The sequence below is a fragment of the Palaemon carinicauda genome, chromosome 44, assembly GCF_036898095.1.
Source record: "Palaemon carinicauda isolate YSFRI2023 chromosome 44, ASM3689809v2, whole genome shotgun sequence".
In the NCBI taxonomy this organism is placed as follows: Eukaryota; Metazoa; Arthropoda; class Malacostraca; order Decapoda; family Palaemonidae; genus Palaemon; species Palaemon carinicauda.
Window position 1 is genome coordinate 3,839,487 of NC_090768.1, and position 24,312 is coordinate 3,863,798.

The 24,312-nt window shown below is 45.3% G+C and overlaps 2 protein-coding genes across 9 annotated transcripts in view; one reads left to right on the forward strand and one right to left on the reverse strand.

Moving 5' to 3' along the window:
• The window catches only part of LOC137634286 (zinc finger protein 709-like), a 166,259-nt gene that overhangs the window by 40,332 nt on the left and 101,615 nt on the right, over positions 1–24,312 (forward strand). The gene's annotated exons all lie outside the window — the stretch shown is intronic.
• LOC137634287 (zinc finger protein OZF-like) overlaps positions 1–24,312 on the reverse strand; it is a 64,730-nt gene that overhangs the window by 30,552 nt on the left and 9,866 nt on the right. For 5 of the 8 annotated variants that reach the window (XM_068366614.1, XM_068366611.1, XM_068366610.1 and 2 more), the window contains exons 2-3: positions 13,707–13,918; positions 11,954–12,092 (exon numbers count right to left, since the gene is read on the reverse strand). In XM_068366614.1, coding sequence (XP_068222715.1) covers positions 11,954–12,000 — 47 coding nt within the window. In that variant the 5' untranslated portion in view covers positions 12,001–12,092; positions 13,707–13,918. Of the gene's footprint in view, positions 1–11,953; positions 12,093–13,706; positions 13,919–24,312 lie in introns of those variants that run through there. The other 3 variants (XM_068366616.1, XM_068366615.1, XM_068366617.1) reach the window with 2 other exon arrangements.

The following is a 24,312-nucleotide window of genomic DNA, read 5'->3' on the forward strand; positions in this document are numbered from 1 at the left end:
CTCATCTGAAGGAACCTTGTCCGACAATTGGCGAGTCTCAAGCAAGGGAGAGACCTGCCGTGGTGGCAATGCTTGACAAGCAGAGTCCACACGCAAAGGAGCAACAGTAGCAGTCAAGGAAGCTATGTCATGTAACTGCTTAAAGGACTGACCAGCAACAACAACAGGTGCGGGAGGACGCTCGACGTCAACTCGAGACTGCCTTGACTGCCTAGACTGAGCAGTCAAAACAACTCTTGACTGCGGTGCTTGACGCTCAACGTCAAAACAAGTCAACTTCGCTGGTTGGCGAACGTCCTGAACGTCAACAAGAGCAAGCGGCAGCGGCTGAACGTCCACAAGCGGCTGAGAGTCAACACGGGACTGTATCGAGTGAGGCTCTACAAAACGTGATTGACGTGACTTTGTAACGTCAACGTCAACAGGACGAGCAAAGGCTCGTTTGGGCGGCTGACGGCCAGGATCTCGATCAGCTAAGCGGCGAGGATCATCGTGAACCTGCTCAGCAGAATAGTCCTCCATAAGAGAGGCAAGCTTATTCTGCATGTCTTGCAGTACAACCCATTTAGGATCAACGGGAATGGGTGCGGTAAGAGACGAGGGTAACGTCTGTGACTGCAAAACCTTGCCTACAATAAGACTCTCGGAGCCTGTGTTACGCTTCTGTTTAGGCGTCGAGCAGTCTTCCGATGACTGCACAGGGTCAGAGCTGTCCCAATGGCTACAACCAGGACGCTGGACCTGTCCTGAAGGGACTGACTTTCGCTTTAAGGGTCTCGAAACCTTGCTCCACGGTTTTTTACGCGATAAGCCTTCGGATGACGAGGAGAAAACCGTCTCGCTCGTCTTATGGTAGGGGCGGTCTTGACGAGACACGCCTGAAACCATAGAGGGAACGTCTGTTCGTTGGTTAAAGCCTCTCGAACCCATAAGTCCTACGACATTACTTCTCCCTGGGGCATGGGAGCTTGCAAGAGGTCTCGGACTAGGCGAACGACAGGCACGAACAGACGAACCCTCTGTCGCAACACTGATAACACTTTGCGCAATTATCACTTTATCACTACGATTTTCTGTTTTGCACTTACTTCACTGAAATCGAATTTTTCAATAATTCACATTAGGCATGAATAAAAATGTTATTTTCATTAGTAAAATAAATTTTTGAATATACTTACCCGATGATCATGTAGCTGTCAACTCCGTTGCCTGACAGAAATCTACGGTCGGGATACGCCAGCGATCGCTATCCAGGTGGGGGTGTACACAACAGCGCCATCTGTGAGTAGGTACTCAAGTACTTCTTGTCAACAAGAACTCAATTTTCTCCTCGGTCCACTGGTTCTCTATGGGGAGGAAGGGCGGGTTCTTAAATTCATGATCATCGGGTAAGTATATTCAAAAATTTATTTTACTAATGAAAATAACATTTTTCAATATTAATCTTACCCGATGATCATGTAGCTGATTCACACCCAGGGTGGTGGGTGGAGACCAGCATACATGTTAACAAAGAAGCTAAGTATCCCGTATTTCATTTTATCAGTTATTCAAAATAACAAACATAAAATAAATAAGTACCTGGTAAGGAAGTCGACTTGAACTATTACTCTGCCTTTTTTAAGTACGTCTTCCTTACTGAGCCTAGCGGTCCTCTTAGGATGCTGAACGACTCCTAGGTGCTGAAGTATAAAGGGCTGCAACCCATACTAAAGGACCTCATCACAACCTCTAACCTAGGCGCTTCTCAAGAAAGAATTTGACCACCCGCCAAATCAACCAGGATGCGGAAGGCTTCTTAGCCTTCCGTACAACCCAAAAAAACAACAATAAAAAGTATTCAAGAGAAAGATTAAAAAGGTTATGGGATTATGGGAATGTAGTGGCTGAGCCCCCACCTACTACTGCACTCGCTGCTACGAATGGTCCCAGGGTGTAGCAGTTCTCGTAAAGAGACTGGACATCTTTGAGATAGAATGATGCGAACACTGACTTGCTTCTCCAATAGGTTGCATCCATAACACTCTGCAGAGAACGGTTCTGTTTGAAGGCCACTGAAGTAGCAACAGCTCTCACTTCATGTGTCCTTACCTTCAGCAAAGCAAGGTCTTCTTCCTTCAGATGAGAATGTGCTTCTCTAATCAGAAGCCTGATGTAGTAAGAAACTGAGTTCTTAGACATCGGTAGAGTAGGCTTCTTGATAGCACACCATAAAGCTTCTGATTGTCCTCGTAATGGCTTTGACCTTCTTAAATAGTACCTAAGAGCTCTTACTGGGCAAAGTACTCTCTCTAGTTCGTTCCCCACCAAGTTGGACAGGCTTGGGATCTCGAACGACTTAGGCCAAGGACGGGAAGGAAGCTCGTTTTTAGCCAAAAAACCGAGCTGCAAGGAACATGTAGCCGTTTCAGAAGTAAAACCTATGTTCCTGCTGAAGGCGTGGATCTCACTTACTCTTTTAGCTGTTGCTAAGCACACGAGGAAAAGAGTTTTTAATGTGAGGTCCTTAAAAGAGGCTGATTGGAGCGGTTCGAATCTTGATGACATTAGGAACCTTAAAACCACGTCTAGATTCCAGCCTGGAGTGGACAACCGACGTTCCTTTGAGGTCTCAAAAGACCTAAGGAGGTCCTGTAGATCTTTGTTGGTGGAAAGATCCAAGCCTCTGTGGCGGAATACCGCTGCCAACATACTTCTGTAACCCTTGATCGTAGGAGCTGATAGGGATCTTACGTTCCTTAGATGTAACAGGAAGTCAGCAATCTGGGTTACAGTGGTACTGGTTGAGGAAACTGCATTCGCCTTGCACCAGCTTCGGAAGACTTCCCATTTAGACTGATAGACTCTGAGAGTGGATGTCCTCCTTGCTCTGGCAATCGCTCTGGCTGCCTCCTTCGAAAAGCCTCTAGCTCTAGAGAGTCTTTCGATAGTCTGAAGGCAGTCAGACGAAGAGCGTGGAGGTTTGGGTGTACCTTCTTTACGTGAGGTTGACGCAGAAGGTCCACTCTTAGAGGAAGAGTCCTGGGAACGTCGACTAGCCATTGCAGTACCTCGGTGAACCATTCTCTCGCGGGCCAGAGGGGAGCAACCAACGTCAGCCGTGTCCCTTTGTGAGAGGCGAACTTCTGAAGTACCCTGTTGACAATCTTGAACGGCGGGAACGCATACAGGTCGAGATGGGACCAATCCAGCAGAAAGGCATCCACGTGAACTGCTGCTGGGTCTGGAATCGGAGAACAATACATCGGGAGCCTCCTGGTCATCGAGGTAGCAAATAGATCTATGGTTGGCTGACCCCACAGGGCCCATAGTCTGCTGCAAACATTCTTGTGAAGGGTCCACTCTGTGGGGATGACCTGACCCTTCCGGCTGAGGCGATCTGCCATGACATTCATATCGCCCTGAATGAACCTCGTTACCAGCGAAAGCTTTCGATCGTTTGACCAAATGAGGAGGTCCCTTGCGATCTCGAACAACTTCCTCGAATGAGTCCCTCCCTGCTTGGAGATGTAAGCCAAGGCTGTGGTGTTGTCGGAGTTCACCTCCACCACCTTGTTTAGCTGGAGGGACTTGAAGTTTATCAAGGCCAGATGAACCGCCAACAACTCCTTGCAATTGATGTGAAGTGTCCTTTGCTCCTGATTCCATGTGCCCGAGCATTCCTGTCCGTCCAGTGTCGCACCCCAGCCCGTGTCCGATGCGTCCGAGAAGAGACGGTGGTCGGGGGTCTGAACAGCCAAAGGAAGACCTTCCTTGAGAAGAATGCTGTTCTTCCACCACGTTAGAGTAGACCTCATCTCTTCGGAAACAGGCACTGAGACCGCCTCTAGCGTCGTGTCCTTTACCCAGTGAGCAGCTAGATGATACTGAAGGGGGCGGAGGTGGAGTCTCCCTAACTCGATGAACTGGGCCAGCGATGAAAGTGTCCCTGTTAGACTCATCCACTGCCTGACTGAACATCGGTTCCTTCTCAGCATGCTCTGGATGCATTCTAGGGCTTGATTGATCCTTGGGGCCGACGGAAAAGCCCAAAAAGCTCGACTCTGAATCTCCATACCTAGATAGACAATGGTCTGGGATGGGACGAGCTGGGACTTCTCTATATTGACCAGGAGGCCCAGTTCCTTGGTCAGATCCATAGTCCATCTGAGATTCTCCAGACAGCGACGACTTGTTGGAGCTCTTAAAAGCCAGTCGTCCAAATAGAGGGAGGCTCTGATGTCTGCCAAGTGAAGGAATTTCGCAATATTCCTCATCAGTCTGGTAAACACAAGAGGTGCCGTGCTTAGGCCAAAGCACAGGGCTTGGAACTGGTACACAACCTTTCCAAAGACGAACCTTAGGAAAGGTTGGGAGTCTGGATGGATGGGGACGTGAAAGTACGCGTCTTTCAGGTCTAACGAGACCATCCAGTCCTCCTGCCTGACCGCTGCTAAGGCCGACTTCGTCGTCTCTATCGTGAACGTCTGCTTGGTGACAAAAGCATTGAGAGCACTGACGTCCAGCACCGGTCTCCAACCTCCTGTCTTCTTCGCTACCAGGAAGAGACGGTTGTAGAAGCCCGGGGATTGATGGTCCCGGACTATGACAACCGCTTCCTTTTGTAGCAAGAGCGACACCTCTTGTTGCAACGCTAGCCTCTTGTCCTTCTCCTTGTAGTTGGGAGAGAGGTTGATGGGAGATGTAGCTAGAGGGGGACTGCGGCAGAACGGAATTCTGTATCCCTCCCTTAGCCACTTCACAGACTGAGCGTCTGCACCTCTGCTCTCCCAAGCTTGCCAGAAGGTCTTGAGTCTGGCTCCCACTGCTGTCTGGAGAGGAAGAAAGTCAGAACTTGCCTTTTGCGGACTTGGAACCCTTCTTGGATTTGCCACGGTGACTGTCGGCACGGGTACCTCCTCTGCTGGAGGTTCTGCCACGAAAGGGCGGGATGAACCGAGTTGCAGGAGTGTCTACTGCTGCAGGGCGGAAGGGTCTAGGCACGGAAGGTAAGGTTTTAGCCTTACGTGCAGAAGATGCCATCAGATCATGGGTATCCTTCTGGATAAGAGAGGCAGCCATCCCCTTAATCAGCTCCTCCGGAAACAGACACTTGGAGAGAGGAGCAAACAACACTCAGACTTCTGGCAAGGAGTGATACCAGCCTATAAGAAGGAGCAAAGATGTTCTCTCTTCTTGAGCACTCCCGACACGTACGAAGCCGCAAGTTCACCAGACCCATCCCGAATGGCTTTTGTCCATGCTAGACATGATCAGCATGGCAGAGTCCCTATCTGAAGGGGAAGTCTTCCTGCTTAAGGCTCCCAAACACCAATCGAGGAAGTTGAAGATCTCGAAGGCACGAAAGACTCCCTTCAACAGATGGTCCATATCAGAAAAGGACCAGCAGATCTTCGATCGTCTCATAGCCAACCTGCGGGGAGAGTCAACCAGACTTGAGAAGTCGCCCTGGGCAGAGGCAGGAACTCCCAAGCTGGGTTCCTCTCCCGTGGCATACCAGACGCTCGACTTGGAAGCAAGCTTGGTAGGCGGAAAGATGAATGCAGTCTTTCCCAGTTGCTTCTTGGAATGCAACCACTCTCCCATAACCCTCAAAGCTCTCTTAGATGATCGTGCGAGAACAAGCTTGGTGAAGGCAGGCGCAGCAGACTGCATGCCAGAGACAAACTCGGAGGGAGGAGAGCGAGGGGTTTGCAGACACAAACTGCTCAGGATACAAGTCCCTGAACAAGGCAAGGACTTTACGAAAGTCTAAGGAGGGAGGCGTAGACTTGGGCCCTTCAAAGTCAGAGTGTGGCTCATCCAAGTGTGCAGCTTCGTCATCCGATACTCCATCATCCGAAAGCTGAGTAGGAAGTGGCAAAGGCAGAGCAGAAAGCTGAACGGCTGAATCCGGCAGAACGGGTGCATGCGTAGCTGCGGATCCAACATCATGCCGCTGCTGGTCTGTCTGCGAGCTGGCAACAACAAAAGCAGAGTGCTGGTGCGTGGGGTGGGGCTGCGGTGGGTTGCGGAGCATGCTGTATGGTATGCGGAGCATGCTGTATGGTATGCGGAGCATGCTGTATGGTATGCGGCGCATGCCGCATGGGTTGCGGAGAAAGCCGCATAGTGCTGGAAACCCGGCAGCTCTACAGCAGCAAGAACATGCGTCTGGCAGGGTGGACTGCGCATCGGTGGTGGAGCTCTCACAGGTGGAGTGTGGGAGCAGGCAGCCGCAGTATCTGCTGAGCGCACAACTCGGCGGGTTGTAGGTTAACAGGTGCTGTGTTAACCTTCTCAGCATGATACTCCTGCATGAATGCCGCAAGCTGAGACTGCATAGTCTGCAGCATAGACCACTTAGGGTCTACCGTGGTCGGAGCAACAACAGACGGAGCAGAGGCCTGTTGTGGAACCACTCTACCTCTCTTGGGAGGTGTGCAGTCATCAGATGACTGCAGCGAGTCCGAACTGACCCAGTGGCTACACCTGGGCCGTTGGACTCGCTCGGAAGGGACCTTACGTTTGAGCGGTCGTGAGACCTTGGTCCATCGTTTCCTCCTGGAAACTTCTTCCACAGACGAGGAATGTAAGGGCTCATTCGTCTGTTTGTGGATGGGACGATCTTGAACAGATACGTCCGCAACCACTGAGGATACATCCGTGCGCCGATCAAGGCCTGCCGAACCCTTTGGTCCTTCGACATTGCTTCTCCCCTGGGCTTGGGAGCTTGCAAGAGGTCCCGGACTGGGAGGACGACTGGCACGCACAGATGTACCCTCATGCGCAACACTGACACTGACACTTTTCACATCACTAGCACTAACACTTCCCACTGCACTTTTCGCTTTCAGCTCTCTGACATCTGCCAAGAGCTGATTACGGTCATTAGCCAATGACTCCACTCGGTCACCTAGAGCCTGAATGGCACGCAACATATCCGCCATGGATGGCTGAGCACTAGTAGCAGGTTCGGGAGTCACCACCACAGGGGAAGGAAAAGGTTGAGGGGCATGGGGAGAGGAAAAATCCACAGAGCGAGAAGAACTCCTCCTGATTCTCTCCTTCTCTAACCTACGTGCATTTTTGAGGAATTCGTTAAAATCGAATTCCGAAAGCCCAGCGCATTCCCCACATCGATCTTCCAATTGACAGGTTTTACCCCTACAATTGAAACAAACGGTGTGAGGATCTAAAGAGGCCTTCGGAAGACGCCTAGCACAAGTCCTAACACTACACTGCCTGTATTTAGGGACTTGAGACTGGTCAGACATCTTGAATTTAGAAGTAGTCAAGGGGGAATTCCAAAATCTAGCAAAGTTCGTTAACAATAAATCCAAATTAATTCCAAAAGCTTGCTAAGCTAATGATAAAGCTTCCTGAATAGCGAAGGCTAAACTCTAGAGTAAATACATCACCAAATCGTGAACAACAACTCCAGAATCAACAGCGTATCCAAGTAGGTCTTGCCGGCAGCACGACAGAGGAAAAATTGAGTTCTTGTTGACAAGAAGTACTTGAGTACCTACTCACAGATGGCGCTGTTGTGTACACCCCCACCTGGATAGCGATCGCTGGCGTATCCCGACCGTAGATTTCTGTCGGGCAACGGAGTTGACAGCTACATGATCATCGGGTAAGATTAATATTGAAAACTGATTTCTACCTGAAGCACGCAATTCTACCCTACATCAAAAGGTTATAATTGCGAAATAAGTCGTATAATGTAAGCACATTAATACAAGCAAAAAACAGTAAACATATATATCGAATAAAACGGAAATATATAAAGATAAAAGGATCAGTGACTGGGGAGGAGACTAAACACTAGTTCATTCAAAACTACGTTTTCAATCTCTCACCGTACAGTGCCTTGGGACGAGAATAAAAACTAAAAACGTTTTATCCTTTCTCCCCGTACAGAGACTTGGGACGAGAGTAAAAAACTGACTCGAGAACAACGTTACTCGCTTGGGACGAGAATAAAGATCGGAACGTTCTCTCTTCCTCTCTCTCTCTCCGTCTCTCTCTTTCTCTCTCTTGATTTCACACCGAAGAGAAAAGCCCACTCACCTTTCGTCAATAAACAGGTTATTTGACCAAAGGAAAAAACTGAAAGGACTAAGAAATTGAAAATTAACAAGTTCCTTTAAATTAGTATTTAAAACATTTCAGTTTGAAAGAAGAATGAACAAAACGTCAGAATCGATTTACTCTTTCTGCAAAGTGAAACCGTGATTCTCTCTCTCTCTATCGTAACGATAGAGCGCAAACTGCGTAGCATAAATAAACCAAACGTTAGTTCATCTTTGAAACAGCACGAAGACTATTCAAAGAAAATCTTTCATAAAATATCTACTAAAAAATATTCATTTAATAAGTTTTAAATCATTTGCTCTGTAAAAGTTATTTACGATTGAAAGGGCTCAACGTTGTTTAACTTCGGTTTCCAAGTTAGGACCGCCTACTCTCGGATTAGGGGAGGAATAGGTAAGGCCGCATATAAACAAATCATTAAAATTTATCTTGATGTTTATTATAAATGGAAAGCTAATCGAAGAGGCCTAATAAAGGTGGGGGGAAAATCTATAATTAACAACAAAAATTTATAACGTGATAAGATAATTGCTAAAAGCCTAAAACACACTTCCGTACTAAGGGAAGGGTCGGCCATTTTGAAAAGTCAAAAAAAGTCCAAAAAACAATCCAAAGTCATCAACAATTAAATCTATCCAAAAAAGAGTTCAAGATTTAAGTTGAAGATACAACACCTGCACTGCAAAAGCTCAAATCAAAAGGAAGTACTTCACCAAGACTGTTGAAAAACTCCAGGTTAACAGCGAGTAATGGTACGTCTTGTCGATCAGACCGACAGAGAAGAATTGGAGCTGTTTACATGTATATGCGGTATCTGGCCGATAGTTGGCGCTAGTGGGCACACCCGCAACCTTCATAGCGATCGCTCGCGAGTTTTTGTGTTTTTCTGTCGAGCCGCCGGAGGCTCAGCTATTATATATTCACCGGCTAAGTTAAATATTTAAAAAGAAGTTATTGCACTTATTTGCCACAAAATTAAAGAATTGAGAAGTATATGCTGTATATACTTTGAATAAAATAATTGCAACAGATCATACCTTAAAAATGGGATAAGTTAATTTAATTTAAGATTTCTAGCATGATAATCCTGTTTACAACTGGAAAGTTAGTGTCACGCACATGCTGAGACTTGCAGTCAAAATGTCAACCATATGTAACGGTACCTCCCATGGGATATAGATATCTATGTAACATCATCTCCCGCAGAATGTAATGGTAGAGGTATAGTTATGCATTTGAGTAGAAAATTAACCTTTTGAGTACATGTATTAACTATACTGTAGTATGATTTTTAACTAAATACAGATAATCCAATATAATGTTTAACTCTTTATTTTTTTTTTTTTTTTTTTTTTTTTTTTTACAGCCATACTTGTAATGGTAATAAAAACCTGAGCGTAAGAAATTACTTTACCGAAAGGTGGGATATAAAGATCCAGCTACCAAACTTGGTCTTCAGCCTCATAATCTAGATGTCATACAGAGCAACTAAACTTGCAGGAATAATAACACAGAGAATCCAGTATGATTATTTTTACAGCCACACTCGTAAAGGTAATAAAAATCTGAGTGTATGAAATTACTACACTAAAGTAAACTCATGATGAACTAGAGTCCAAGCTAGTAAGTGAATGAAAATGCACTGTCATCTGGAGTGATCAGATGAGGTAACCTACCAACTGAGATGAAACATCACCAATAACAAAATCTTTAAAGAGCATCAACAATATGAAATGCCATTTTCCAAACTAAAACTATTTTGTTTGAATCCCTTTACTTTGGCTAAAAAAGGGGGATATAAGGATCCGGCTACCAAACTCAGCCTTAGTGTTTATACAAGGGTTAAGCTTCAGAATGAATAAAATAAACTGAGAAACCAAGACTCAAATGGAAGAAACTCTACTTTGTAAGGTGCAGTGAACCTTCAGACCCTTACTGAAGAAATAATAAGTAACTAAACCCAACTATTAAAGTTAGATTACTTCAAATAACTGGGAAAGCTAGTCAAACTTACTGCCCACAATAGAAAGCTTTCTGGCCACTGAGAATAACAGAGAAAGTAAACTCAATTAAAAACTAAACAGGTTGATCAAAGCCAGCAGGACATGTCATATTATCCACTCTATACACCAAAACAACTACTTAATTGCCAACAGCATCTGGTATTCCCAGCCTGTCACCCAACCAAGTACTGACGAGACCCAATATTGCTCAACTTGCTGACTGGATGAGAAGTGGTATTTCAATGTGGTATGGTTGTAGTAATCTGTAGCTCAAGTGACATAAAGGGAAGGTGGAAGCAGTATTTTGAAAGATTGTTTTATGAAGAAAATCCAAGATCTATAATTGCAGATGGAAAACCAAATTTATGAATGGTAAGAGATACAGATAAAGAAGAAATTAAGGTTTCCCTTAGCAAGATAAAAAATAAAAAAGCTACAGGACCTGATGAGATCCTAGTGGAAGTCTGGAAATGCTTGGGGGAATTTGTAGTTGATATGCTGTGGGATCTTATGAAAAAGATACATTGGAAAGAAAAGATGCCCAGAATGTGGAGGAATAGCTTTTTCATACCCATATTCAAAGAAAAAGGGGATGTACAAAATTGTGATAATTATAGGGCAATCAAACTCCGTCCACATACAGTACTATGAAGATTTGGGAAAGGATTATAGAGCATTGGATAAGGGATGAGACCAAGATTGGAGAAGAGCAGTTTTGATTTATGCCAGGCAGAAGCACAACGGTTGCAATGTTTGCATTAAGGGAGTCGTTAGAAAGATATAGAAAAGGCCAAAAGAAATTACCTATAGTATTTATTGATTTAGAGAAGGCTTATGTTAGAGTTCCACGGCAGGAGATATGGAGATGTCTGAGAGAGAGGGGAACACCAGAGAAATATGTAAGACTGCTCAGAGCTATGTATAAAGGAGCAGGCACACAAATAAGAATGAGTGTTGGTTTGACCGAGATGTTTGAAGTAGGGGTACGTTACACCAAGGGTTGTCATTAAGCCCCTACTTGTTGAATGTAGTAATGGACGTAATTACTGAAAGAATGAGGGAACAGTCACCATGGACTATGCTGTTTGGAGATGATATAATTCTGTATGATGATACCAAAGAAGGATTGAAGGGGAAGCTGGAGAGATGGAGAGAGGAATGGGAGAGCAGAGGGCTAAAAATCAGTACAGTAGAACAAAAACAGAGTACTGTATATGTGTCGCAACCTGCAGAATCAATTGAGTGAAATAGTAAAGAGAACTGAAAAATTTAAGTACCTAGGGTCATATATTAAAGAAACAGCAGAGCTCCAAATGGAAGTGAACAGTAGAATTCAAGCAGGATGGAAAAATTGGAAAAGAGTGTCGGGAGTGTTATGTGATCGAAGGATAAACGTAAAGTTAAAGGGAAAAGTACATAAGACTGTAGTGAGACCTGCCATGACATATGATGCTGAGACCTGGCTCATGAAAAAGATCTTTGAGAAGAAAATGGATGTTGCAGAGATGAGAATACTAAGATGGATGGCTGGGATCATGAGACTGGATAGGGTTAGGAATGACTTGGTACGGGGAATAACTAAGGTTACAGAAGTGTCAAAGAAAATCCAAGAAAAGTCTCTTCACTGGTTTGGACACATAATAAAGAGAGACCAGGAGTATGTTGGAGATGGATGTGCCAGGTAAGAGGAGCAACAGGAGACCAAAGAGAAGATGGATGGAGTGTGTAACAGCGGATATGGAGGAGAAAAAATCTCAAAGTGGAGGACATTGGAGATGGAAGAAATGGAAACAGCTTTCAAGAAATAATGACCTTGCATAGCAGGGAAAAGCTTTTACTGTAATTGAAAAAGAAGATGGTTGTTCACTTACCTCTCTCTGTTACTCCCTTGATAAAAATTACTTTCCTTGGCCATCATGAGTCACGAAAGGCAGCCATTCTTTTAACAGTATATAAGTTTTACTGCTGCACGGTCTATACTTCCACTTCAATACAGTTAGCCCTCAATCTCTGCAAAGTTTAAGTTACAGAGATAGGTGCAGAAATCAAGAATCCGCAAATAACCTACCAACTCCCTCTCCATTGCCTATGTGTGGTCGACTAACATACTAGGTAACCCACTGTACTGCACTACAGTATATTGTTTTACATGGTTTCTATCATAGTCTAATTACTGTATTACTGTATGAACACACTTCAGTAACTGTACACAAGTGTACTCTAAGTACACACATACAGTACACGGTAAGACTACACATAACACGAGTCGACTAACACCCTAAGTAACCCAATGTACTGACTTATGATGTTTTTATGTGGTTTCTATCACAGTAATAGTATTGTATTACTGTATGTACATACAGTACATGGTAAAACTACACATAACATGAGTCATCGCCACACTTATACATAAATACTATAACAACAAAACACTGTTGTTCCTGTCTAACAACACTCACTGATATAGCAATGTATATTACTGTGATATATGTACAGTACTATCTCTACAGTACAGCTTAATTAGCTAGAATTGTAGATTGCAAGAGTTTGGCAACAGAAGGAAATAAAATGCTATGAATGTTAAATTGACTATAGGGAGCTAGGTTAGGTTTGGTCATGGTTTGATAAGGACAAGAATTACCAAGCTAAGGGAGGATTCACTGGACTCCCTAAGTTTATAAAAGGAAGCAAGTGATGTCAAGAGCTTATGAAGCTCATCACTGTGTGTTGCCTGAAGGTGGAGGTATGTCAATATCATCGGCATCCCCATTATAATCAACTAGGCTAGTCTTCCCGGCTTCTCCCCTAAACTAACAAGAAGTTTCTTTTTCCACTCGGAACTGGTCACTTGATTGGCAACCATTGAAACATACTTTCCATAAGAGGTACCAAGAGTAAAACACGCTCTTCAACGATTATTCAAATCACAGTATTGCCCCCACCAGAATACACAAAGGGAATGTGGATCATGATCTCTTAAAATAATTGCTAACTAAAACAGGGGAAGACATTGAGTGCAGTAAGTAAAAAATCTTAGTGAGATCGTGACCGTGCGAAGAAGATACTGAAAAATACACTTCCGACTGCTACTACCTGAGCTTCCTACCACTACTGCTACAGGGCTCAATTCCTTTGTTCAGGGCATGTAATAGTTGAAGAAAAATAAAATGGGATTAAATCTTTTTAAATTTTAAAGGTAAATATTGATTAAACCAGGCTACTGGAGAAGAAGCAGCATGAATATCAGGGGAAATTCATAGAAATAATGGACACATTAGAATTTTCATGATAAATTAATTTCTCAAAACATCATCATAAAAAGGGCATAAATACTGATTCAAATATTTCTGAAGGATGAATGGGTAAGGTGGAAAATAAAAATAGATACAATAATTGCAAGTATATTTGACACGCACATCTGATCTATTAATGAAAAATAGACAAGTCTGTTTTGTCCAATGTTAACCCACAGAAAGTTATTTTAAGCAACTATTCTGCCCTGGTATGTTTGTCCTTAACCCAGAATAAGGCCCAGGTTGAAATAAAAAAAAGGCTCATAACTCATGCGATACAAAAGCATTACTTCCTAAGTGCTAAATAAAATATAATTTATAAGTTTCAAACCTTTGTTAAATGGAAGAGGTGATTTTCCAAAACAATATCCAAAGGATTATGACATAGTGAAAACCTTTAATACAGTATACAGTAGTTAGAGTACAGTAATTTGTCCAATACTGTATCCGGGAATCACAAACTACGACACCATGAGAAAATCACATCTCAGCTCGGCATGTTTGGATTTCCAGTTTGTTTGTGCTACTCCATGGAAAAAAAACCTGAAAAACAAATAATAATAATTACCCAAAATAAAACTACAAACTCCGTAATAACACAACAAAATTGCTTAAGCAATCAAATTAAAGTTTTTGTAACATAATATATAGAATGTTATAAATAAAGAATCTCTTCATTTTATTACCAGCTTCAATTTATAGTAATAACTCGCCCTACATCATTGATTCCAAGAGACGTCATGCATGTATGCGTATGTACTGTACTTATTTCATGAATCAATTTAATTTGTATTTAATTTTTTCCTGTAATGATTCAATGTTAAGACTGATGTAAGGTCATGCAAAACAGCATAACACAGATTTTATTTATTCATTAAAATTTAAGAATAACCAACGTAAAGTCGGAACTTATGTAAGCAGAACTTGTAAGTTGGGGAACTACTGTATAAATTATTGTATATTTATAAATAGTGTAACAAATTATACATAAATTTCCTCATTCAATAGCAAAAGGTTTTACTTCACTCTACACAGCTATAGGAGCAATGAATAACAAATAATGGTACAGTATAGCTGCTGCTGTCATATAATATTGTACAGTACTCGGAAAATCAGTACAGATTAGGCATTAAAACTATATTTCATACTTATATTTGACTTTACAATATCATTATTCCCACATCAAACAATAATTTCTAATTTCTAAAGGTACAAACTTACTACTGTACAGTTCTTTTAGTGCTATATTACTATACAGTGTAGACCAATAGTTAAACTGCTAGCTCCAGTGAACAAAATGTTATTTTTATAATAAAATAAATTTTTGAATATACTTACCCGGTGATTATATAAGCTGCAACTCTGTTGCTCGACAGAAAACTCTACGTTAAAAATCCGCCAGCGATCGCTATGCAGGTAGGGGGTGTACTTCAACAGCGCCATCTGTCGTGCAGGTACTCAGTACTCAATGTAAACAAAGAACTCAATTTTCTCCTCGGTCCACTGCGTCTCTATTGGGGAGGAAGGGAGGGTCCTTTAATATATAATCACCGGGTAAGTATATTCAAAAATTTATTTTATTATAAAAATGTTATTTTTATTAGTAAAATAAATTTTTGAATATACTTACCCGATAATCATGTAGCTGTCAACTCCGTTGCCCGACAGAATTCTATGGAGGGATACGCCAGCTATCACAATACTAGAAGGGGGTGTACTTACCAGCGCCACCTGTGGCCAGGTACTCAAGTACTTCTTGTTGACACCTCCTCAATTATTCCTCGGTCCACTGGTTCTCTATGGGGAGGAAGGGAGGGTCGATTAAATCATGATTATCGGGTAAGTATATTCAAAAATTTATTTTACTAATAAAAATAACATTTTTCAATATTAAACTTACCCGATAATCATGTAGCTGATTCACACCCAGGGGGGTGGGTGAAAACCAGTGTACAAGATTAAAGGATAGCTAAGTATCCCATATTTCATATAACAGTTATCTCAAATAACAATGAAATAATAAGTACCTGGTAAGGAAGTCGAATTGAACCGTTACTCTGCCTCTTTTTTAAGTTCGTCTTCCTTACTGAGCGCAGCGTTCCTCTTGGAGGCTGAATCAACCCAAAGGTGCTAAAGTATATAGGGTTGCAACCCCTACTAAAGGACCTCTACAAAACCTCTAACCCAGGCGCTTCTCAAGAATGAATAGACCACCCGCCAAATCAAAAGGATGCGGAAGGCTTCTTAGCCTACCGTAACAACCATAAAAACAACAATAAAAGCATTCAAGAGAAAGGTTAAAAAAGGTTATGGGATTAAGGGAATGTAGTGGCTGAGCCCTCACCTACTACTGCACTCGCTGCTACGAATGGTCCCAGGGTGTAGCAGTTCTCGTAAAGAGACTGGACATCTTTAAGATAAAATGATGCAAACACTGACTTGCTCCTCCAATAGGTTGCATCCATTATGCTCTGCAGAGAACGGTTTTTATTAAAGGCCATCGAAGTAGCTACGGCTCTTACTTCGTGGGTCCTTACCTTCAGCAATGCAAGGTCTTCCTCCTTTAAGTGAGAATGGGCTTCTCTAATCAGAAGCCTTATATAATACGAAACCCCGTTCTTGGACATGGGCCTCGAAGGTTTCTTGATGGCACACCATAAGGCTTCTGACTGTCCTCGAATAGGTTTAGACCTCTTAAGATAATATTTGAGAGCTCTGACAGGGCAAAGAACTCTCTCTAGTTCGTTACCTACCATGTCGGAGAGGCTAGGTATTTCAAACGATCTAGGCCAAGGACGTGAAGGAAGTTCGTTCTTTGCTAGGAATCCGAGCTGAAAAGAACATGTTGCAGATTCGGTCGTGAAACCAATGTTCTTGCTGAAGGCATGAACCTCACTGACTCTCTTAGCTGTTGCAAGGCAGACGAGAAAAAGAGTCTTGAGGGTAAGGTCCTTGAAGGAAGCTGACTGGAGAGGTTCGAACCTAGATGACATAAGGAACCTTAAGACTACGTCTAGGTTCCAGCCTGGAGTGGATAGACGACGCTCTTTAGACGTCTCAAAAGACTTAAGAATGTCTTGAAGGTCCTTGTTGGAAGAAAGGTCCAAACCTCTGTGGCGGAGAACTGAAGCCAACATACTCCTATACCCTTTAATCGTAGGGGCTGAAAGGGATCTCTCATTCCTAAGATGTAGAAGGAAGTCAGCTATTTGGGTCACAGAGGTATTGGTAGAGGATATTGAATTGGCTCTACACCAGCTTCGGAAGACTGCCCACTTAGATTGGTAGACTCTACGAGTGGAAACCCTTCTTGCTCTGGCAATCGCACTGGCTGCCTCCTTCGAAAAGCCTCTAGCTCTAGCGAATCTTTCGACAGTCTGAAGGCAGTCAGCCGAAGAGCGTGGAGGTTTGGGTGCAACCTGTCTACGTGAGGTTGACGTAGAAGGTCCACTCTTAGAGGTAGAGTCCTGGGGATGTCGACTAGCCATTGAAGTACCTCTGTGAACCATTCTCTTGCAGGCCAAAGGGGAGCAACCAGCGTCAGCCGTGTCCCTTCGTGCGAGATGAATTTCTGCAGAACTTTGTTTATTATCTTGAACGGTGGGAATGCGTAAAGGTCGAGATGGGACCAGTTCAGTAGAAAAGCATCCACATGAACTGCTGCAGGGTCTGGAACAGGGGAACAGTACAGCGGAAGTCTCTTGGTTATGGAGGTGGCAAACAGATCTATGGTAGGTTGACCCCACAAGGTCCAAAGTCTGTTGCACACACTCTTGTGGAGGGTCCATTCCGTGGGAATGACCTGATTCCTTCTGCTTAGGCGATCTGCTGAGACGTTCATGTTGCCCTGAATGAACCTCGTGACCAGAGTGAGGTTTAGACCTCTTGACCAAATGAGGAGGTCCCTTGCGATCTCGAATAGGCTCCTCGAATGGGTCCCTCCTTGCTTGGAGATGTAAGCCAAGGCTGTGGTGTTGTCCGAGTTCACCTCCACCACTTTGCCTAGCAGGAGGGACTTGAAGTTCAGCAGGGCTAAATGAACTGCTAGTAGCTCCTTGCAGTTGATGTGGAGCAATCCCTGTTCCTCGTTCCACGTTCCCGAGCATTCCCGTCCGTTCAAGGTCGCACCCCAGCCCGAGTCCGATGCATCTGAGAAGAGATGAAGATTGGGGGTCTGAATAGCCAACGATAGGCCCTCCCTGAGAAGGAGATTGTTCTTCCACCACAGGAGAGTGGTCTTCATCTCTTGGGTGATTGGGATAGAGACTGCTTCGAGAGTCGAACCCTTGTCCCAATGAGCTGCAAGATGGAATTGAAGAGGGCGGAGGTGGAGTCTCCCTAGCTCGACGAACAGGGCCAGTGATGAAAGGGTCCCTGTGAGACTCATCCACTGTCTCACCGAGCAACTGCTCCTCTTCAGCATGCTCATGATGCACTCTAGGGCTTGGCTTATCCTGGGGGCCGATGGAAAAGCCCGAAAATCCTGACTCCGAATCTCCATTCCCAGGTACACAATGGATTGTGAGGGAATGAGCTGAGACTTTTCTATGTTGACTAACAGACCCAGTTGTCTGATTAAGTCCAAAGTCCAGTTGAGATTCTCCAGACAGCGACGACTCGTGGAGGCTCTCAACAGCCAGTCGTCTAAGTAGAGGGAGGCTCTGATGTCCGATAAGTGTAGGAATTTTGCTATATTCCTCATCAGATGAGTGAACACCATAGGAGCTGTGCTTAGGCCAAAACACAGGGCTTGGAATTGGTAGACAACCTTTCCAAAAACGAATCTCAGGAAAGGTTGGGAGTCTGGATGAATAGGAACGTGAAAGTATGCATCTTTCAAGTCCAACGAGACCATCCAGTCCTCCTGTCTGACCGCTGCTAGGACCGACTTCGTCGTCTCCATCGTGAACGTCTGCTTGGTGACATACGCGTTGAGCGCGCTGACGTCCAGCACCGGTCTCCAACCTCCTGTCTTCTTGGCCACAAGAAAGAGACGGTTGTAGAAGCCCGGGGATTGATGGTCCCGGACTATAACCACTGCCTTCTTCTGCACAAGTAGCGACACCTCCTGGTGCAATGCTAGCCTCTTGTCCTCTTCTTTGTAGTTGGGAGAGAGGTTGATAGGAGATGTGGTCAGAGGTGGTTTGAGGCAGAATGGAATCCTGTAACCGTCCCTCAGCCAACTGACAGACTGGGCGTCTGCACCTCTCTTCTCCCAGGCTCGCCAGAAGATCTTGAGTCTGGCTCCTACTGCTGTCTGGAGATGCGGAGAGTCAGTTTTTTCCTTTAGATGTCTTGGAGCCTTTCCTAGACTTGCTCCTGTAAGAGTCTGGACGGGAGCTTCCTCGGCTGGGGGCTCTACCACGAAAGGGCGGTATGAACCTCGTAGCAGGGGTATCAGCCACTGGGGAGCGATAAGTCTTGGGGACTGAGGTAGCAACCTTAGACTTACGAGCCGATGAGGCTACAAGATCGTGTGTGTCCTTTTGTATCAGGGCAGCAGACAAGTCCTTAACCAGCTCTTCGGGGAAGAGGAACTTCGAGAGCGGAGCAAAAAGGAGTTGTGACCTTTGACAAGGTGCAATGCTGGAGGAAAGGAAGGTACACAGCTGTTCCCTTTTCTTCAAAACCCCTGATACAAACATCGACGCAAGCTCACCAGATCCATCCCTAATGGCCTTATCCATGCAGGACATTAATAGCATGGCAGAATCCTTGTCCGCAGGAGAGGTCTTCTTGCTGAGGGCCCCCAGGCACCAGTCTAAAAAGTTGAACATCTCAAATGCTCTAAATACTCCCTTCAGTAAGTGATCAAGGTCTGAGAAGGTCCAGCAAACCTTAGAGCGCCTCATTGCAGTTCTCCGAGGCGAGTCTACCAGACTTGAGAAGTCAGCCTGGGCAGAGGCAGGTACTCCCAAGCCTGGTGCTTCTCCTGTGGCATACCAAACGCTCGCTTTCGAAGTGAGCTTAGTCGGAGGGAACATGAAAGAAGTTTTGCCCAGGTGTTGCTTAGACTGCAGCCACTCCCCTAAGATCCTTAACGCTCTCTTAGAGGACCTTGCTAGGACTAGCTTAGTATAGGTGGACTTAGCTTGTTGTATGCCCAGCGAAAACTCAGATGGCGGAGAGCGGGGAATAGCAGAGACAAAGTGGTCTGGGTAAACCTCCCTAAGCAGAGCCAAGACCTTACGAAAGTCAATAGACTGTGGAGAAGGCTTGGATTCATCCACGTCTGACGAGGGATCCAGGTGTGCCTCCTCATCATCAGACGCCTCATCACCCGAGTGTAGCGAAGAGATCGGACAAGAATGCTGAACAGCAGAGTCAGAACGAGTAGGAACAATATTAGTGGTTTCCTCTTCAAGTAACTGTTGAGGGAAAACCTGAGGCTCAGACTGCAAAGGCTGAATAAAAGACGAAGCAGAAGGAAGGCGCATGGGTGGAGGAGGCTGACTCCTAGCATGAGTGGTTGAACCCAAGGGTTGCGCTTGCTGAGCGGTTGGCGGAAGCGGAGTAGCAAGTTCCTGTTCCTGTGGTGTGAGCGGAGCGCGATGAGGTTGAGGCTGCGCAGAACAAGGTAAATGTCTCGCAAGCTGAGGCTCCTGAGGCGCAAGGCCAAGGTGTAGTGGTGCTTGCCTTGTGGAGGGTTGAGCTCGCTGCAGCGAGAGCTGAGGAGACTGACTCATGGACGGGAGAGGTTGTTGTACCTCAACCGAGAGTTGCACCACTGGTGGAGCAGCAAGTGGAGGCGGAGGAAGAGAGGTATAATCCTCCTGATCCCATTGTAAAGGTTGCCTTAAAGAAGGCGGAGGCTGAACACCACTGGGAACAGCAAACTCAGAACGTGGCTCAACATCGTACGCCTGGCAGGTGGTACTGCGATCAGGCGGAGCGAGCGCAGGCGGAGCGAGCGCAGGCGGAGCGAGCGCAGGCGGAGCGAGCGCAGGCGGAGCGAGCGCAGGCGGAGGGAGTGTAGGCGGAGGCGGAGGCGCAACACTCTCAGCCCGACACTCACGCATCAAGTCCGAAAGCTGTGCTTGCATGGACTGTAGTAGAGTCCACTTAGGGTCGGCAGAAACTACAGTAGGCTGAGGTAAAGCCTTAACAGTCGAGCTCTGTTGTGGCAGAACCTTACTCCTCTTGGGCGGAGTGCAGTCGACAGATGACTGCGGCGAGTCAGAGCTGAGCCAATGACTGCAACCTGGCTGAGCACTCGCGGACTGGACTCTGCGTTTAAGTGGTCTCGAGACCTGAGACCAACGTTTCTTCCCTGACAGTTGATCAGCGGACGAGAAAAAGACGGGCTCAATCGTCTGCAGGTGGGAGTGACGGTCTTTGGAAGACACGCCCGCAACCACCGAGGATACTTCTGTGCGCCTAACAAGGCCTGCCGAACCCTTATGCCCTTCGACATTGCTTCTCCCCTGGGCTTGGGAGCTTGCAAGAGGTCCCGGACTGGGAGGACGACTGGCTCGCACAGAAGTATCCTCACGCACCACACTGGCACTGACACTAGCACTTGGCACTGCACTGACACTAGCACTCGTCACAGCACTGGCACTAATTCCACCCACTGCACTCTTGACCTTAAGTTCCTTGACTTCGGCCATCAGAGACTTATGATCACTTACCACTGACTCTACTTTATCGCCTAAGGCCTGAATAGCACGCAAAACAACAGACATATCAGGCGGAGGGCAAACAGTAGGTACGGGGGTAGCCACTACAGGGGTAGGAAAAGGTAGGGGATCATGAGGTGAGGAAAAAAGTGAAGAGTGAGAAGAACTCCTCCTAACTCTACCTCTCTCTAACTTAGTTGAATATTTCAAAAGACGGACAAATTCCAGTTCCGAAAGTCCGGCGCATTCCTCACATCGATTTTCTAACTGACAGGGTCTGTCCCTACAGTCAGAACAAGCGGTGTGAGGATCTACCGAGGCCTTCGGAATACGCCTATTGCAAGACCTACATCGTCTATGGGAGGGGGCTTGCGAAATGTCAGACATCTTGAATCCAAAGAGTTAGCCAAAGGGGGTTCCAAAATCAAGCAAAAGATCGTTAACCGTTAATCAGGACTATATAAAAGCTATCTAGCTAATATAAGAAGGTTTCCAGTAAAGCGACAGCCGAAATCTGAGAGAATACTTCACCAATTAGCCGTGAAAAAACTCGAAGATCATAAGCGTATCCCAGAACGTCTTGCCGGAAGCACGACAGAGGAATAATTGAGGAGGTGTCAACAAGAAGTACTTGAGTACCTGGCCACAGGTGGCGCTGGTAAGTACACCCCCTTCTAGTATTGTGATAGCTGGCGTATCCCTCCATAGAATTCTGTCGGGCAACGGAGTTGACAGCTACATGATTATCGGGTAAGTTTAATATTGAAAAATAACATTTTTCAATATTTAACTTAGCCGGTGATTATATAAGCTGATTCACACCCAGGGGGGTGGGTAGAGACCAGCAATAAATGTTTACATTATTATGAGCTAAGGATTTTTTATTTCATTTTAGCAGTTATCAAAATAACAAACTTAAAATAAATAAGTACCTGGTTAGGAAGTCGACTTGAACAATTACTCTGCCTTTTTAAGTACGTCTTCCTTACGGAGCCTCGCGATCCTCTTAGGATGCTGAGCGACCCCTAGGACCTGAAGTATCAAGGGTTGCAACCCATACAACAGGACCTCATCAAAACCTCTAATCTAGGCGCTTCTCAAGAAATGACTTTGACCACCCGCCAAATCAAGTAGGATGCGAAAGGCTTCTTAGCCTTCCGGACAACCCAAAAACAATAATAAAACATTTCAAGAGAAAGATTAAAAAGGTTATGGAATTAGGGAATTGTAGTGGTTGAGCCCTCACCCACTACTGCACTCGTTGCTACGAATGGTCCCAGAGTGTAGCAGTTCTCGTAAAGAGACTGGACATTCTTAAGATAAAAAGACGCGAACACTGACTTGCTTTTCCAATAGGTTGCGTCGATTATACTTTGCAGAGATCTATTTTGTTTAAAGGCCACGGAAGTTGCGACAGCTCTAACTTCGTGTGTCCTTACCTTCAGCAAAGCTTGGTCTTCCTCATTCAGATGGGAATGAGCTTCTCGTATTAACAGTCTGATAAAATAGGATAAGGCATTCTTTGACATAGGCAAAGATGGTTTCTTAACTGAACACCATAAAGCTTCAGACGGGCCTCGTAAAGGTTTAGTTCGTTTTAAATAGAACTTAAGAGCTCTTACAGGGCATAAGACTCTTTCTAGTTCATTTCCAACCATACGATAAGTTTGGAATATCAAACGATATTGGCCAAGGCCGAGAAGGCAGCTCGTTTTTGGCTAGAAAACCAAGTTGTAGAACATGTAGCCGTTTCGGATGAGAATCCGATGTTCTTGCTGAAGGCATGAATCTCACTGACTCTTTTAGCTGTGGCTAAGCATACCAGGAAAAGAGTCTTTAAGGTGAGATCTTTCAGGGAGGCTGATTGTAGCGGTTCGAACCTGTCTGACATAAGGAATCTTAGTACCACGTCTAAATTCCAACCAGGTGTAACCAAACGACGCTCCTTCGTGGTCTCAAAAGACTTAAGGAGGTCCTGTAGATCTTTATTGTTGGAAAGATCTAAGCCTCTGTGACGGAAGACTGATGCCAACATGCTTCTGTAACCCTTGATAGTGGGAGCTGAAAGAGATCGTTCTTTCCTCAGATATAAGAGGAAGTCAGCTATTTGAGTTACAGAGGTACTGGTCGAGGATACGGATACTGACTTGCACCAGTTTCGGAAGATTTCCCACTTCGATTGGTAGACTCTAAGGGTGGATGTTCTCCTTGCTCTAGCAATCGCTCTGGCTGCCTCCTTCGAAAAGCCTCTAGCTCTCGAGAGTCTTTCGATAGTCTGAAGGCAGTCAGACGAAGAGCGTGGAGGCCTTGGTGTACCTTCTTTACGTGTGGCTGACGTAGAAGGTCCACCCTTAGGGGAAGTGTTCTGGGAACGTCTACTAGCCATCGAAGTACCTCGGTGAACCATTCTCTCGCGGGCCAGAGGGAAGCAACTAGCGTCAACCTTGTCCCTTCGTGAGAGGCGAACTTCTGCAGTACCTTGTTGACAATCTTGAACGGAGGGAATGCATATAGATCTAGATGTGACCAATCTAGGAGAAAGGCATCTATATGAACTGCTGCTGGGTCCGGGATTGGTGAGCAAAATATTGGGAGCCTCTTGGTCATCGAGGTTGCGAAGAGATCTATGGTTGGCTGGCCCCAGGTGGCCCAAAGTCTCTTGCATACATCCTTGTGGAGGGTCCATTCTGTTGGAATTATTTGTCCCTTCCGACTGAGACAATCTGCCATGACATTCAAGTTGCCTTGGATGAACCTCGTTACTAGTGATATGTCTAGACCTTTTGACCAGGTGAGGAGGTCCCTTGCGATCTCGTACAACGTCAGAGAGTAGGTCCCTCCTTGCTTGGAGATGTACGCCAAAGCCGTGGTGTTGTCCGAGTTCACCTCCACCACTTTGCCTTGAAGGAGAGACCTGAAGCTTTTCCAGGCCAGACGTACTGCCAGTAGCTCCTTGCAGTTGAAATGCATTGTCCTTTGACTCGAGTTCCATATTCCCGAGCATTTCCGACCGTCTAATGTCGCACCCCAGCCTACGTCCGATGCGTCCGAGAAGAGAACGTGGTTGGGAGTCTGAACAGTCTTAGGTTGATATAGTCCTTTCACCAAGTCAGACAAGACTTTATCTTCTCGGAAACCGGGATCGAGACCGCTTCTAGCGTCTTGTCCTTTTTCCAGTGAAAAGCTAGATGGTATAGAAGAGGACGGAGGTGTAGTCTTCCTAGTGACACAAATTGATCCACGGATGACAGCGTCCCTACCAGACTCATCCACAGCCTGACTGAGCAGCGTTCCTTCTTCAGCATCTTCTGGATGGAT